Source organism: Cibotium barometz, chromosome 30 (genome assembly GCF_041138505.1).
Source record: "Cibotium barometz isolate CiBa-2024 chromosome 30, ASM4113850v1, whole genome shotgun sequence".
NCBI lineage: Eukaryota > Viridiplantae > Streptophyta > Polypodiopsida > Cyatheales > Cibotiaceae > Cibotium > Cibotium barometz.
In genome coordinates, this window is record NC_141075.1 from 50,110,783 (window position 1) to 50,128,491 (window position 17,709).

The window sequence follows — 17,709 nt, forward strand, 5'->3', positions numbered from 1 at the left end:
CTAGCGCCAAGACATAAGGACTTGCAAGCCCATGATGGTGGTTGTTTTCTAACCTTTGAAGGGCCCTTTCATGACAAGAACTCTCTATCTATGATTACATACCTTTTCCCAAACCTATACATTATTGAGGGACCAAAAGATTCCTTTACAACCTACCTTTCTCTTTGATTGTCTCCACCCCCCACCCTTCATCATTATGTAGCCATCATGGCATGAACCGGCAGGAAAATGGCATATCATTATGGCTTCATTGCTTCATCCTACGACAAAGTTTTTGAGAGTAAAAGACAACATATGGAATGGAAGAGACATCAGCAAGAAAAAGAAAGAAACTAAGCCCTCAAGCGGACTCCACGAAGACCTTTCATTTCGAAGGAGCATTAGAGCTCTTGATTATGATTATCATTATTTCCTACTTATAATTATTTGTATCATTATCCTTGTTAATTAGTCATAGATTTTTCAATAAACAATGATTCTCCCTAACTCCAAGTATTGTTTAGGAGCGTGTACGCTCCACGTTCATATAATTATACTTCAAAAAATTGCCTTGATTTGATTATGAAATGCAAGAAGGTTTTGCAAAATTATGCAACATTAAAATGCTTTTAAAAGAAAATCTTGGTAGATTTTGTGTCAAAATTGACATCTAACGTCAAAAATTTCAAGCTATTGTTGGTTATGTTTTTCCTTCCTCTACACAACAAGATTACTAGCATTCCCAAAAGTTTTTCACAAATGCATACTTACGAAAATGATAGTTTTATCTATCGGTAGAAGGATTCATAATCATTCTACTTATTTGCCTTACACAAAAACAGGTAAAGGGCTAAAATAAGTTGCATTATAGATGTTAAGCTATTAGAGCTTCACTTAACTTTCTTGACTCTTGCAAGCAAATTTATCCAAACTTTTGAGAGGGGGATCAGACCTAGCATCGGGCGACCTAGTGAGAAAGGACTCACGAAGTACGTGAGTCCACTTCCTCATGTTTTTCATTTGTATAATAGAATGGAGTGTTCTCTCAACACACACTCTCCCTTCTTGCAACCCTTTGTATGTGTGTGTGTGGGCATGTTATTGGGTGAAGACTTGGGAAGCTTGTATCATGAGAAAATCATCAATTAAGACCAAACACGTGTAAATAAGCCAGAACAAGCATTGGGCAACCTACTGAGAAAGGACTTATGAGGTATATAAGTCAATTTCTTCACGTGGCATTTGTTTGTGTAATAGACCCTTTACAACCCTTTGTGAGTGTGCGTAAACATGTTCTTCCTTCTCCCCTCCACTATTTATTTTTTCTTATGTGAAAAAATATTTCGTTTATAATATCATTAGCATTTAGTTTTCATCAATCAAAGAGACATTTTCTCAAGGTCAAGCTTTTTAATCAAAGACATTTTCATATTCTTTATGTTATAAATTGAAACTTTACTAGCAATAAATCTTTGATTGTAACCTTAACAATGTGTTCCAATCATTACCTTATATTAATCTCTTCATTACCACTTGCCTATTGTTTTGGTAGATATACAAGACCAGTATCAAGTAAAAATACGGAGCCTTAGTAACCTACGCATAGGTGGAAATCTTAATGTAAACTAAGAATCAAAAAATAGATATACAATGACTCAAAGATTGAAGTTCATTTTGTGAGAAGAGGCGGCAAAAAAAACATTGCTACGTAATTAACATACACAAGTTAAAAATGTAGCTCTAACATCCATGTGATTTTACAAAAGGCAAATTTATAACACAAAGTAAGCCATAAAAGGGACTTTTTTCAAAAAAAAAATCTTTAAATAAGCTTGGCTTTGTCAATTGACTAGAAATTAATTTCGTGTCTAAAGACTTTTATAAAATATTCATATTCATGAATAAATACAATACAAAAAGTGTACTATGCTTCTCCATCAACTAAACAAATACTTCTTACAAACTTCTCAGAAGGCAATTACAGCATTTTTTGTACTTTTAAAAAAATCATATACACAGTTTTTATCAAAAGTTTTACTAGGTGCAGATTCATGCTAACCGACTAGACTCTTTCCAGTTTTCCGAAATTTAAAGATAAGCCTTGAGCCATTTTTTAAAAATGGCCAAGGCAAAAAAATAAATAACCTTGCGTGTCCACGGTTCAAAAATATATGTGCTAATGATTTTAAAAACATGAAAGCATTCGATTCAAGGGATGGTAGTTTGGGAAAAGCACATTACTTTAATCTGCGCTCCAAAACCTTAACCTACCCCTAATAATGTGACATTAAACAAGCAAATTAAAAGGAACTCACTATCCAAAACAATGAATCCACAAGGCAGTAGCCAACTTTTTCCCGCATTCCACAGACAGAGATCAGAGATATTCCAGATGTGTAATGGCTGTCACTTGGATCACAATTAAGGTAATCAGAAGAGGGGTTCAACAACAATGCAAGTATGGGCACATCTTTAGAAGAGAAAAGCATATCAGGAAAATGCTCACACGTTAACTTTGAACAACTTCACATTAGGTTCACTTGCCAAGAGACAAGAGGGGTTCTTAAGCACTCGGATGTATTCAAGTAGCAAATCAATTACTGGGTGTTACAACCATGAAGAAGGTGTATATTTGATGGCATGCGCACTTTCATTACTGGGTCTTACAACCATGAGGAAGATGTATATCCAATGACCACTCGCACCCAGCTTTTCATAATAAATTGGTAGGATGAATGGGCTGACAAAGCTTCAAAGTCACGTACAGACCAAGAAGATAAGCCTGGTATACCATATCACACAAGCACCATATCACAATAGTAATGATACTTTAAAGTGCATCTTCAATGTGCATACTATTACACGCACGCAAAGTTCAGCAGATTTTATTCTCAGCTTGCAACCACACAGTCTGCAACTGCCTCCCAAAGAAATGAGTCCAGAACTAGATAACCAAAAAAAAAATCAACTGTGAAAAACTAGCATCTCAACCCTAACAGGCCCAATATAAGATGTGTTGCCCTGCATTCACTACTTTCATGATAACAACAGCACAGCTTGCAATATCTACAATACCGAAATTTTGGGAGGCCAAGATTATTACGAATCATTAAAGACCCAAAATATCTGCCAGAACTCTTAGCTAGAATTGTAATCTGGAACTGGTAAAAATGGAAACGGAGCTACTGAGAAAAATGCTACAGGAGGTCGAGATGATTTTCTTGGATTGGGTATCATCCCCTCTTCTTCTTCCAGAACACTGCCTGCATTCAGGCCCTCTCTTGTCACACTCTCCAGGAGGTTTCCCTTTGCCTGCTCATTAGGGCAGCGGTGGATCAGCATTGCAGCCAGAAGAAATGGCAAGTACAACAAGCTGGCTCTAAATAGCTTACGGGCACTGTCAGCATTTGGCTTGTAATAAAACAAGGCTGCAGTGGTACCCATGCCAGCAGAGAGAAGAGTTGTTTCCACTCCAAACCATTCAGTGGTAATGCCGCCTGCACAGACACATCAATAGGTTGCGTCATACAAAGTTTCTCACGAGTGTAATGAGAAGCGTGCCACAAGGGGAAAACAGTATGCCATAGATTATGCACCCAGACATACATCGATAAGCTAGAAAGCCCAGAGGAACCAAATAAGCACAATTGCGAAGAGCTGCAAGCGCGGTTCTTTGTCCCGAGTCATCTTGCATTGACAGCATCTTGAAGCTGGAACATGGCCAACCTTATGGTGAGTTGTCAAAAAGCTCAAGCCTCAGCCAGTATGGTTAAGATTCCGCATGCACAATACAAAACAAACATAACAAGCATAAAGCCTGATGTATACCCTCCGGCTGTGTAGTCCTGACGACATAGATATGCGATTGCCATGAAATGGGGTATTTGCCAAAAGTACAAAGCACTTGCCAGAAGCCATCCACCCATGCTTACTTCACCAGCTGCTGCTGCCCATCTGATTCAAACACAGTATAAATGAAAATTATGGCAGACGACCCCAGGCACAGTCGTCTCTGTTCTCGAAAACAGAAACAGATTTGCAAGTCTAGTTTAAGAACAACACTCAAAATACCACAATACTAAATAGCCTAATGTAACAGGCACGAGGATCCCAAAGACCTGTGATTCATTACTCAATTAATTAACCACACAAAGCAAAAATGAACAGATGCAAGATTCGTGTTCATGTATGCATGCTGTGATCTGTGCTCACTATGGCCCCCCTTATTACCATATAAGATTTTGTCGAGTACAAAGCGTTGGGATTCCCGAGGATTACTTCACCCAGAACCAACTTTTCAAGATAATGCAACATACAATTTTTAACCAGAAAACAAGTTTCAAACAGGTGCGTGAAGATCCTTTTCTAGTCACATACTGTACAACCCTTCAAGTCCAGCTTCTCTACCAGTGAAACTACAAGCAAGCCTTCAAAACGAGAATCTTTTACTGGTCAAACTTACGAAGCAAGTTCCCATATTTTCAAAGATAATCCAATAATCAGCCAGGCCAACTACCCCACCGAGTCAACAGATTCAACAACAATCAACTCGGTATCTCCCATGCCAACCACTTAGCACGTTCAAAATGGCCAACAACCAACAGGGCACCATTATCAAGTACAGAATGCCTACTGGTGCCAAAAGAAAATACAGGCCCCAGGGTGCCCATCACCAGCACCAGGCAGTAAGAAAACGAAGTGTCCATCGCAGTTAACAGATGCCAGGCAGCAACAGCAGGGTGCCTGCCAACAATAAGTACAGTCAACGGGCAGCCGAATCAGGGTGCCTACCAGAAAATAAAATGCACCATGTAGTATCAAAGTTGAAGATGCTCCCGTCAGTCTCGACGTCAATGACAATGATAGACTTTGGCTAGCAAGATGACTCCCATCCATAGGTCCCAAGCCCAATCTAGACCTCATCCTTGGTAGCCTTTAGCCTCCTCGGCAGGTGCTATCAGCCCCTATCCCCAGGGCAGGCTGCCTGTTGAGCTGGAAGTCTTCAACGCCAGACCTGTGCATGGCACCTTGGGGATAGCTGATCTCTCTTGCTGAAGCCTCAATGCTCCAATATTTGAGAGATGAGGAATGGGGAGAATGGGGAGGCCTCAAGGGTTCTATTTGTAGGAAATTGGCAGCCCCCTAGAGCTGGTCGGTCAGCCCTACAGCCCCACGACTAGGAAGATCGGTGGAGAAAGTGGAATATGCTGCATTTTGAGCAGGTCAAAGGCATCAATGTTATCGTGGGCTTCAAATTGTTAATGGCCTTGTTATCACAATTGGCCTTCACACATATGGGCAGTCAGAAAATGGGCTGCCCAGGCCCAAAATAAGCCGCCTTTCATATGCAATTTGCCTGGTTCCCATACTGCTGCCCATACTGTCAACATGCTGTCCAATGTGCCAAAACCAACCCGTCCCTTGCCTAGAACTTGCCTGCTGAGATTGGAAATTGGGGATTTAGCTTGCCACTTTCCTGTGGGTCCGAGGCTTTGTTGGGACCCAAAACCCTCACCCTGGCTGTGCAAGCGCACCCCCTGACAAAGAAGATGAGGAGCTCCCAAAAAGCATAGGTCATTTAACTTCCCATCCATATATATACCAATGACCTCCAGGCATCGAGTGTGCAACTGGCTGGCCATGCCACGAACTGTAAAGTTCTGTCCACATGGCATTCTAGTATTGTTGGAAATTGGAGGGCAATTTATTCAAGATTAACTAAGCCTACTCCTAATTACACACGGAACAAAATTAAGAAATACCTCTTGATATGCTTGAGAGACACAATAAACAAAGAAAAAGTGTTCTATATTATGAGAGTGGAATACCCCTTCTTGCACGACTCCACTAACTCTATTTTTGCCTCTGCCTTGAGTGTCAAACCTCCCTTTCATACCAATTCTATTTTTTGATTCAAGCCTATTCTCACACCTTTGAGCTTGCCCCCCACCCCCCCCCCCCCCCCCCCCACCACCACCACCAAAAAGAAACCCCCAACACCCCGAAGAGCAAAGAGGTGACCGATTTGTTGCAACGCCGTTTTCTTCTTCACTGACATGGAGAACACATTTTTGTAGGAGTTTTAGAGAATGATTCTATTGTTAGAAATGTGCAGGGACGTTTTTATATTACTAAACCTGATGAATTTGATGGAATGTTATGTCCTCAATCTGGATTGAAAGTTTTTGCAATCAAACCATAAGATGATTTTGTAGATCATCTTATATAATCCGGTCAGCTAGACCCACTGGAGAGGAACCATGTTATATATTTGATAAAGATATAACAACAGAATACCTGGTTGTTCCAATAATAGGAGAGTCAAGAAATGCTACAGCATAGTACCACACATCCTTCTACATACAGGTTTTCTTGCAATAGAAACAAGCTAGAGAGCCATATCCATCCGTTGTTAAGCCTAGCGAGGGAAGCTTTTGTGTGAGCTTGCCTATTATTTGGAAAATTACAAAGTCTAATAAACACTTTTATTAATCAAGGTTTATTGAAATTGAGCCAATATAATAAGCTTACCAATCCATGATGTTATATTCAGTGTGCCATTCATAGTTCTACTTCCACACAAGGCATAAGTGCACTTAAATAAGCTTCCACATGAACTCTTTTGTACTATTTCAGGAAACTTCACATGACTCTCTCCTCTCCCCTAATTCAAGTCTAGCTCCAAAAAGTAAGCTAAACTGATCCAAAAATGGTCAAAAATTGACCAAAGTGATTTGGAAAATTCTAAAATAAGTTTGCTTGGTTAGAAGCTCACTTTTTCCTATAAATAGAAGCCTCCCCCTTTGTTAAAGCTTAGTAGTGTTTTATGCACTGTTACTCTCTGCTCCTCCCAGAGCCAAAAACTGGGAGTTTTTTAATAATTCATTAGTTTTTGACCATTCCCTTTTCTAAAGAATTGGTGGCCACTCTTGTTGCAAACAAGAGTAGATCCCTCAAACCATCAAGTCAAAGGAAAGCTCCCTGGAATTCATGTAAGCTAGAAATCCTACTTTTTCTTATTCCTTTTAATGGTTTTCTAATTTTTATTTCGTTTAAAATGTAAAATGATGCTATGCCTTGTTGGAAAGGCTTTCCCCTTCTCTTCTTTCGTAAATTCAGCCTTTCTTTATCCTAGATAAGTATCATTTACTCTTCCCCCTTTGTGTTGGCTACTACACCCTTGTTGGGAGCTCTTGGTGGGGAGACACACAACCCAACGCCTCCCTTGTCTCCTCGTTCGTGCATGCCAAGCACCATGCCTATGGGGAGCATTGGTCTGCAACCATTCAAGCCGAGCATGACTTCTTGCAGCCTTGTGTGCCTCTTGCACAAGCTTAGATTGTTGGGCCCGCTCCCTAACCAATACCCTTTCAAAGGTTGTGCGATAAAACCAATTGAACATCTCTTGTAGATAGTTTGTACGTGTTCCTCCTGCAGAAGCTCCACCTCCATGTCTTGTATTTTCGAAATAAACCCCTCTTGCTTTATAATGTGATTTCTCCATCCCTTGGGTACTCCTCTTCATTGGAATTTGTAACTAATTTAGAAATAAGTTAAGTGTATATTCAAAGAAAGGAATTCAGTAAAATAGTAACTGAATTACCAAACCTTTTCGAGAAAGATAGTTCAGGAAAAATCTTATTCGACGCGAACCTTGAATCAGACTATGACCAAGATCAAACTCTTTAGTTTCGAGGAAAGAAGATGTGACTAGTTTAGAAAAATACACTCAAAACTCCCGCCAAATCTGAAACTAAGTTTGAGACCCTTTGAATTGATATGTGGATCAAGGTTATTGAATTCGAAAACGGTGGGGATTACTCTTTCTGAATAATAAAAGATAAAACTTATTTGACAAAATTTAAGAAAATTTTGCCACATTCCTGTACCTTCTGCCTGCATGTGACCTATCTCCTGGAGCAACCCAAAAACATGTCTCTTCGAGAAAACCTACGACCTATTTACACATGAAACCCTTAGGCTTGTTTCCCTTTGAAGCTTCTGTCTTGTTTCCATACATCTAGTTACCTGTTCCCTCATGAAACATCTGGCAACATAGAGATGCCTATAACTGTAGGTCCCACTGTTCCTTTCTAGCAGGAAGAAAACAATCTGCTCCATGAGCACGCAGCCATGCGAGCTTGCATCACTCCCATGCCAAGAAACATAACCAATTGACCTGTACTTGCAGCCAAAAACCCAAGTACATAGCTGAATTTGCAGCCAAGCAAAAACAGCCCATAAACTGTCCCAAAACAGTCCCGAATCCAAAGCAAAGAGAAACTGAAAGTTCCATCAGTTGAACGCCATCGACATGATGTCTATGTTCATGAATATCCAGCCCTTGTTCACCTTTATGTCAAGAAAAACCAGCCCTTATCTTCTGCAAAAACACGCCCCCTCCAAAAAGCACCAGTGCTATTGGGCGTTTCATAGCAAGGGAGGGAGGGAAAAAGAGAGTCAAGGTGCATGTGCAGTCCCACTGCTTTCACCCAAAAAGCAAGCACAAGAAGACACTCAGCTGCGCCTATAGTCCTTGTAGCGCAGCCCGCCAGCAGTTCCTTCCTGCTGTCCGTACAGGCCTGCAGCTACCACCTGTACCAGCCGCCAGCCAATCTGCAATCCAGCCCACCTGTTGGCATGGGAAAGAGAGAGGGCACACCCAGCTTTGTGCGCCTGCAGTCCTGCAGCCGCCTGCAAGGGAAAATCCCTGCTGACCAATCCGCCCCCTTCTCCTGCAGCTGTACCTGCTCACAGATGCTGTAGCCAAGCTGTGAATCCAGGAAGAGAACCAGCCAGCCATGTATTTTCAGGCGACCAGCCCTCCTCAGCGAAAAAGCACAGCACTCAACAAGAGTTAGGCGCCTCTTTCTGCCTGCCAGCCCCTCTTTCTCCCAAAAAGCATACGTGGCCCCAAAATAGCCTAAGGGCCACAATTATCCCCAAAAAGGGGTTCTTTTATAATTTTAAAGGTTTTTAAACCTTTGTCCCCTCCAAAATCCTTTGTCCCCATGGGTTATGAGAGACTTTAATCACTTGGCTCCCTTCACACTTTTGGGGTTGTCCACACATGGGCTTCCTCTTTCACTCCAACCTGATGCCATTCACACTGTCCACCATGTCCCCGTGCACACCTGCATCTTGTCCAGAGACAAACACAGGGTCGTGACATACCCCCCTCTTGAAAAATGGCAAGCGTCCTCGATTGCACTCAATGGCACAGTAAAACATCTTATGAGCAAAGACATCCCATATGACAAAAACAATGGCCCTCCAATGCATCTGGGTGATAATATAATCCTCCTGCACAAAAAGCCACACTGTCCTCTTGCTTGTTCCTTCAGAACCTACAGCAAAAGTCTAAAATCAAATGGAAACACGTTAACTGTGTTAGCCAAAAACAATACCATGCATCATTCTACATATGACACACATATGCATGACACACGTATGCATTCGCAAACAATATGCTCCTCAAAATGCTCTACCTACTCCAAAGTAACAGTCTAAGGGCTGCTCGCAAGCCTTACACCCATGGGCATCCCGCAGGACCCACGACTGAAGGTAAAACATGAGCATATGAAAGCACTCAATGCATCCAAACACTACATCCACTAAGTACTTTCCCACATATGTCTCATGGCCATCCCGCAAGAGTCACACCCAATGATGTATCCATGACATAATAAAGCACTTGATGTATCATACCAACATACATGCAGCACATGACACAATGCAGAGTATTTCCCAATGTATTCTCAATGGTACCAGGATCCAATGGCACCAGAATACAAAAATACCTCTACCTCAAAAAGTGTATGCATACATGCACAAATAGAGTTCGATCCATATTTCCATGAACCAAACCAACTCTAGGACTGCTCGCAAGACTTATGTCCTCCATAGAGTTATCCATCGTTGCAGTTATAGTTCAAGGTGCGGCCGACTGTGAACCATACCCAACTTTACCATCTCATGTGTCTAGAACACAAGATCATAGAAGTCCCATAAGCAGATGTACTGTCAGCCTCAGTACCTTCGGATGAATACAAAGATATCACCAAGTGACTCCTAGATAACAACTGAGCCTGTCTGTAACAACAAGGGAGCGGAGGTGCTACCCCTCTCTTGAGCATCAGGCAATGCTCCAGACCTATGCTCTGCTGAACCTGAATGAGCCGTAACAAGAGTCGACTCCAACTCATAGGCATCAAGATAAAGCGGTTCGGAAGACAGTTTCTTTCTATGTTTAGCAGTGGTGATCTACTATGCTTCATCGAGGACTTGTGCTTATCACTTGGGTGGAGTGCAAGCAGGTTTTTGGTGCCCGAGGATGTATCAGATGAGGCTCAGATGGAAGTGGAGGAACTTGACGAGGTTCTTATTCTTGAGCATATACTGGCACATAAGGAAAGAAAGGTACAAGGTAAAGTTTCCCGTCGCTATCCTGTGAGCTGTTCACTGATGGATGCGAAGTGGATGGAGGAGGTTCACTGATGGATGCGAAGTGGATGGAGGAGGGCGACTTAGCAGATTCACCTCAGGAGTTGCACATGAAGCGTCTATGAAGATACCACCGGTGACAAACTGTCGAAAGCCATAGCCTTCAACGCATCTCCTGCACCCTAACACTTCAACTGCTTCTTGTTCCTGGCCGACTACTTCTTGTCCTTGGTGTCTTTTCTCCTGAACTTCATCTTCAGCTCTTGCTCTTCACCTCATATAGGCAAAGACACAAAATCCTGTGCTGTGTCTTGCACTTCCTTTTCACTTTCCTCATGTTGAAGCTTTTGATGTGACTCTCATGAGACAACCACGAGCTCGCCCCCTTAGGAAAGTTGACGATTGTCCTGACCAAAGCAACCACGGACTCGCCTCCTTGAGAAAGTCGACGATGTGTCCCGGCAAACGGAACCTTGAAACCGGCCTTGACGGGCGGTGAAACAAACACTCGCACATAAAACACTTCAACGCCATTGAGGAACTAGAAAAAGAAAACAAACAGGGGGAGCTAGAGTGCTCCTGCAAACAGTACATGGACACCGATTGGCCCCAAATCGCAGTGGCGCTCCTTGCGGTATTTCTTTAATTGATTAAAAGAGCTTTGATTACAATATAAGGCTGGGAACTCAGCCGTCAAAATGGAACCCCTGAAGCCTGCAAAGAACCTGCATCATCTGGCTTCTTGTCCACACGGTATCCCCAAACAAGTCCAACCATTGTTCATATCAAAAGGCTCTCTCACATTCAGTCTGCATACAGAAGCTTTCTCCCATGATCAAGGCTGCCACAACCATTCATAGCCTCTCACACTATGAACAGCATCACACCCTGACACATCCAGTGCTTCTGCATCACAACACAGACTCCCAAACTGTCTCTCAAAAGAGTATCACAGCACAGCATACCATACAGTCGACACACCTGTACCAACCCTCTCTACCTTCCAAGGGTACTATCCATCTCTGTCATGGATTCCATGTCCCCTGTCCAATCAGTAGCAAGGCACATGTGTCCATTCCTGTACCTTCTGCCTGTATGTGACCTATCTCCTGGAGCAACCCAAAAACATGTCTCTTCGAGAAAACCTACGACCTATTTCCACATGAAACCCTTAGGCCTGTTTCCCTTTGAAGCTTCTGTCCTGTTTCCATACATCTAGTTACCTGTTCCCTCATGAAACATCTGGCAACATAGAGATGCCTATAACTGTAGGTCCCATTGTTCCTTTCTAGCAGGAAGAAAACAATCTGCTCCATGAGCGCACAGCCATGCGAGCTTGCATCACTCCCATGCCAAGAAACATAACCAATTGACCTGTACTTGCAGCCAAAAACCCAAGTACATAGCTGAATTTGCAGCCAAGCAAAAACAGCCCATAAACTGTCCCAAAACAGTCCCGAATCCAAAGCAAAGAGAAACTGAAAGTTCCATCAGTTGAACGCCATCGACATGATGTCTATGTTCATGAATATCCAGCCCTTGTTCACCTTTATGTCAAGAAAAACCAGCCCTTATCTTCTGCAAAAACACGCCCCCTCCAAAAAGCACCAGTGCTATTGGGCGTTTCATAGCAAGTAAGGGAGGGAAAAAGAGAGTCAAGGCGCATGTGCAGTCCCACTGCTTTCACCCAAAAAGCAAGCACAAGAAGACACTCAGCTACGCCTATAGTCCCTGTAGCGCAGCCCGCCAGCAGTTCCTTCCTGCTGTCTGTACAGGCCTGCAGCTACCACCTGTACCAGCCGCCAGCCAATCTGCAATCCAGCCCACCTGTTGGCATGGGAAAGAGAGAGGGCACACCCAGCTCTGTGCGCCTGCAGTCCTGCAGCCGCCTGCAAGGGAAAATCCCTGCTGACCAGTCCGCCTCCTTCTCCTGCAGCTGTACCTGCTCACAGATGCTGTAGCCAAGCTGTGAATCCAGGAAGAGAACCAGCCAGCCATGTATTTTCAGGCGACCAGCCCTCCTCAGCGAAAAAGCACAGCACTCAACAAGAGTTAGGCGCCTCTTTCTGCCTGCCAGCCCCTCTTTCTCCCAAAAAGCACACGTGGTCCCAAAATAGCCTAAGGGCCACGATTATCCCCAAAAAGGAGGTTCTTTTATAATTTTAAAGGTTTTTAAACCTTTGTCCCCTCCAAAATCCTTTGTCCCCATGGGTTATGAGAGACTTTAATCACTTGGCTCCCTTCACACTTTTGGGGTTGTCCACACATGGGCTTCCTCTTTCACTCCAACCTGATGCCATTCACACTGTCCACCATGTCCCCGTGCACACTTGCATCTTGTCCAGAGAAAAACACAGGGTCGTGACAAAAACCCAAAAAGGATCTCACTTGCCGTATAGTGCACGATACTGGCCACTCAAGAACTTGTCTCACCTTGTTTGGGTCTACACGTTACTATCTTGAGTGATGATATGACCCAAGTAAAGCAGCTTTGTTTTTAAAAAGTCACACTTGGATTCCTTTGCATAAAGCTTCTCCTGCCTCAATATCTGCAAGACAATCTTGAGATGCCGCACATGCTCGTGCAATCACTTACTTTAAATTAGTATGCCATCTAGGAATACCATGCTAAACTTTCCCAGATATGGACAAAGTAAATTATTCATCATCTACTAGAAAGTGCCTGGAGCATTGGTCGAACCGAATGGCAAGACCAAAAACTCATGATGACCATACCAAGTACAAAAACCTGCCTTCGGTACATCATCAGGTAGAATCCTAATCTGGTGATACCTTGATCTCAAATTGATTTTCGTGAAGTACTTCACTTCCCGAAGCCAATCCATGAGATCATCCATGCATAGCATGGATACCCATTCTTAGCTATCATCTTGTTAAGTCCTTTGTAATCTACATAGAAGTGCATCATGCCGTCCTTTTTCCTAGACAAAAGCACAAGTACCTCCCATGCAGACTTGCTTGGCCGAACAAACCCTTGTTCAAGATAATCCTGTAGTTTTCCTTGAATCTCATCCTCCTCAATTTGACTAAACCGATAAGGTTGTTTCGTATAAGGCCAACTGCCACGCAATAACTCAATAGCATGATCCATGTGGTAAACCATCACGTAAATCAGCTGGGAACACGTCTGCGTATTCACATTTCATATCTTTTAACGCACGAGATTCATCGGACTCTATGATGGTATCGTCGATGTAACAAACTGTGTTACAATCAAAAGAGCCCACACCCCCCAAATCGAGAATCTTGTAAAGAGATATTGCACTTAAACAAACTAAAACGACGCAGATGCATACTATACATACTTAGAAGATGCCGACTCTTCATTCATATCAATAGCTCATACAATAGGAATAGCCTTCCCCTGAGGAGATAATTACAATGGGATAATCATTATGTACAAAAGTAATGATATAGTTCTCATAATCTATTTGCAAGGTAGGATTCTTATCCTTGAACCAAGATATTCCCATAATTACATCAACACGATCTAGGGTCATGAGGTGGAAGACAAGGTTCTCGTGATAGTCGCCCATGCGCAACTCTAGGTTTGGAACCGTCTTGTCCCAAATCTCCGGTGCCATGCCCGGTGCGAAGATCACTTGGTACCTGTGGTCACTTGCCATTGTTGGCAACCGTAGTTTCTACACCAAGCAAGCACTCACAAAGTTATGACTTCTGCCATTATCAAAAAGTACAGATACCTTCCAGCCCTTGATCAAACCCTCCATTCTGAGGAGATCATACTCGTTGAAGGCCAAAGAACCCAAAGAGCATCCTCGGCATGAACTCTGCTTTAGGTGGCGAATTTCCATAGTAGGGATACGAGGATTACCTAAGATTTCGTGAACAAGGACAGACTTGCTCTTGTTCTTCTTGTTTGGACAAGCCTTGGCCATATGCCCCGGTTGGTTGCACTCGAAGCACGCTCATGTCTACTTTGCTTCCGCTTTTTGGGCTACCTTGTGTTCTTGTCGAGCCTTCTTCGTACTTTGCTAAGGTTGATCAATCAATTGTTGGGGTTCAGACAAGCTTTTAGGGCCAACATGGAATCACTTTTTGTTACCAAACCCCTGCTAGGTTTTTTGTGTAGTGTGCTTGTGACCATGGATATTATCAAAGTTTTGGACAGATTTAATAGCATCCTCCAAAGTCTAGGCTCCATTCTTGGTGATCTCCAACTTATAATCTGGATCTAACCTATGCGTAAACATTGCCAAGGCATGGAAAGGTTCTACTTTGTAGTGTGTCAGATAAGTACGGAAGTCGTTCAAGTATCGCTCGAGCGTTTTCCCAACATGCTCAAGCTTGTAGTTTCCCGTAGGCCGTTATTGGGTATATCATGGCGAATTGCTTGCGAAAAGCATCCACAAACCCTTGCCACATCGTGGGCTTGGGCTCAAAATCACGCCACCAAATATAAGCTTTGTTATTTACGATCATCTGGACTTGAGAGATTCTTCTATCATCGGCCACACCTATCACGTGCACCCTGCACTGGGGTACACAGTGACACACTGGCATCATGATCAATGCAACATTTATATAGAAGTAATATCTTTTTCAAGAATATTTGTTGCACTCCTTGACCCCATTGTGAGCCCTCAATCCAGGGACAGTCAGGCACGAGCTACATAGGCCAGTCTCCGAGCCATAGAGGTCAGTCTGGAGTCAGCCCTCTTAACCCACTTGGAGAATTCATCAGATAAGTGCATGTAGCAATCAGCCTTAGTAGTAGGTGTGCATCAAAAGCATTAACTAAAGCATTGCATGCATGTGGGACAGCCCATGGCTTCAACAGCCTGTCCAAGGGTTGTTCACAGCCCTGGACAGCATCTAGGGCCAGCCGACAGCCCATGGCTGTCGGCTGGCCCTAGATGTTCCAGTCGGCCAGCAGAGGACATCACAAGCAGCACATCAGGGTCAATAAAGCAACCCGCCAGGCATAGAAAGGAACAGCCAGCAGCACTAAATGCTGAAAAGCGCAGCATTAAATGCCTATTTTGGCATTATTTGTCCACAAAAAACTGGCCGACAGCCCTACGACTCTCTCTTTCTCTCTCTCTCTCTCGCCTATGTATCACATATTACACCCCCATTATGGTATTGGTTGGAGCTACACAGCCCTACGACTCTCTCTCTCTCTCTCTCTCTCTCTCTCTCTCTCTCTCTCTCTCCCGTTTCCGTATCTGCTTGCCGTCCGTCTCTACTCGCGCCCCTTCATTTCTGCGCCCCTTCCAGTCGCCGCCCCCCCCCCCCCCCCGGGTCCGTATCTGCTCGTCTCAGCTCTCTCTCTCTCTCTCTTTCTCCCGTTTCCATATCTGCTCGCCGTCCGTCTCTGCTCGTGCCCCTTCGTTTCTGTGCCCCCCCCCCCGGTTTCCGTATCTGCTCGTCGTTTCTGTGCCCCTTCCAGTCGCCCCCCTCGTTTCCATACCTACAACACTACAAACAGAAACGACAAACCATGTTTCAAAGGTAAATTCAGTTAACACACAAGATTTTGTTAAAGAAGTCATACCAGCGGGCAAAGAAAAGAAACGAATGGAAAGTAACAAAAAGGTAATCAGAGTCGGTGGTCTTCCTCAAGGCTGGGATAGGGCAGACATAGCTCAAGAGCTTCCGAGAAGACTACATATTAGATACAGATGTACTTTCAGCACAACTAAGCAAAGTAGTCCCCTTCGTGGACTTAGGAGACCCTGTCTCTATTATAGTAAAGGATACACAGGCAAAAGTCTCCTATATGGACAACAATGAGAAAATAGCAGTGATGAAGCAAACAAGGTCTCTCCAAGGGACAAAGGTATGGATAGCTGATGAACTCACCTCGCTACAACTCGAGAACAAATCGGCAGAGCTGAATAAAGTTAAAGAAGCAAGAAAGAATGGCAAATGGGCAATATACAGAGGAGGACAAGCAATCATTAAAGAATTCCGTACCCCACCCCCCTCAAGAGCAAATCCATCCATGAAATATAGCTATTTTTATTTTGAACCTCAATTTCGAACTAGATGCAATAGAACCCATTGTAACTTAAACTCTTAAGAGTCTTAAGAGTTCATTTTGAGTTATTTTTTTTCAGTTTTATGCCTCTTTTGCATTGATACCCAGAGTGGAATGCTCAATTTCGAACTTGATGCAATAGAACCCATTGTAACTTAAACTCTTAAGAGTCTTAAGAGTTCATTTTGACTTATTTTTTTTCAGTTTTATGCCTCTTTTGCATCGATACCCAGAGTGGAATGTAAATGGTGTACCTGATCTGTCCCACAGGTTGGATTCGGCCTCCCGTGGACGTTAATATAACTTTCTTTCTTTCTCCCATTTCGTCGTCCGTCTCTGCTCGCGCCCCTTCGTTTATGCGCCCCCCCCTTTCCGCATCTGCTCGTCCCCCTCTTCGCCACCCACCCTTGCTCAGGCCCCCAAGGCAGCAACATGACTCTCCCTTGCACCTGTAGCTGAGCATCTTGTAGGTCGCATCTTCTGAGTCTCCCCCAAAGGGGAGAGGGTACCCTTGAGGGGAGACTCGTTCCACCAACAGCCCTCTCCTTTATCAGCAACAACATACGGGAAGTAAGAAGTCTTTTGCCTCAGTCACCCATCACGATTACCGCCCGTTCCTCCACCCGTGAGCAAGCCGACACCATGGGAACCCTACCTCATGCAAGAACTGAAGAAACTCGAGGGAGAAATAGCAGCACTGAAACACGAGACTATCAAGAAAGATGAACAAATCAACGAACTGAAAGTGCAAATGCAAGCAATGAAGACGAAGCAAGAGGAAGCACGAGAAGGACCCATACCTACAACACTACAAACAGAAACGACAAACCATGTTTCAAAGGTAAATTCAGTTAACTCACAAGATTTTGTTAAAGAAGTCATCAGCAGTCAAAGAAAAGGAACGAATGGAAAGTAACAAAAAGGTAATCAGAGTCGGTGGTCTTCCTCAAGGCTGGGATAGGGCAGACATAGCTCAAGAGCTTCGAGAAGACTACATATTAGATAAAGATGTACTTACAGCACAACTGAGCAAAGTAGTCCCCTTCGTGGACTTAGGAGACCCTGTCTCTATTATAGTAAAGGGTACACAGGCAAAAGTCTCCTATATGGACAACAATGAGAAAATAGCAGTGATGAAGCAAACAAGGTCTCTCCAAGGGACAAAGGTATGGATAGCTGATGAACTCACCTCGCTACAACTCGAGAACAAATCGGCAGAGCTGAATAAAGTTAAAGAAGCAAGAAAGAATGGCAAATGGGCA

At 43.4% G+C, this 17,709-nt stretch overlaps 1 protein-coding gene across 1 annotated transcript in view; it reads right to left on the reverse strand.

The window, feature by feature from the left end:
• Positions 1–2,793: 2,793 nt before the first annotated feature.
• Positions 2,794–17,709, reverse strand: part of COX10 (cytochrome c oxidase 10) — a 106,569-nt gene continuing 91,653 nt past the window's right edge. Inside the window, exons 6-8 of the mRNA XM_086824388.1 lie at positions 3,808–3,933; positions 3,586–3,689; positions 2,794–3,476 (exon numbers count right to left, since the gene is read on the reverse strand). Of these exons, the coding sequence (XP_086680514.1) occupies positions 3,118–3,476; positions 3,586–3,689; positions 3,808–3,933 (589 nt within the window). The 3' untranslated portion in view covers positions 2,794–3,117. The remainder of the gene's footprint in view (positions 3,477–3,585; positions 3,690–3,807; positions 3,934–17,709) is intronic.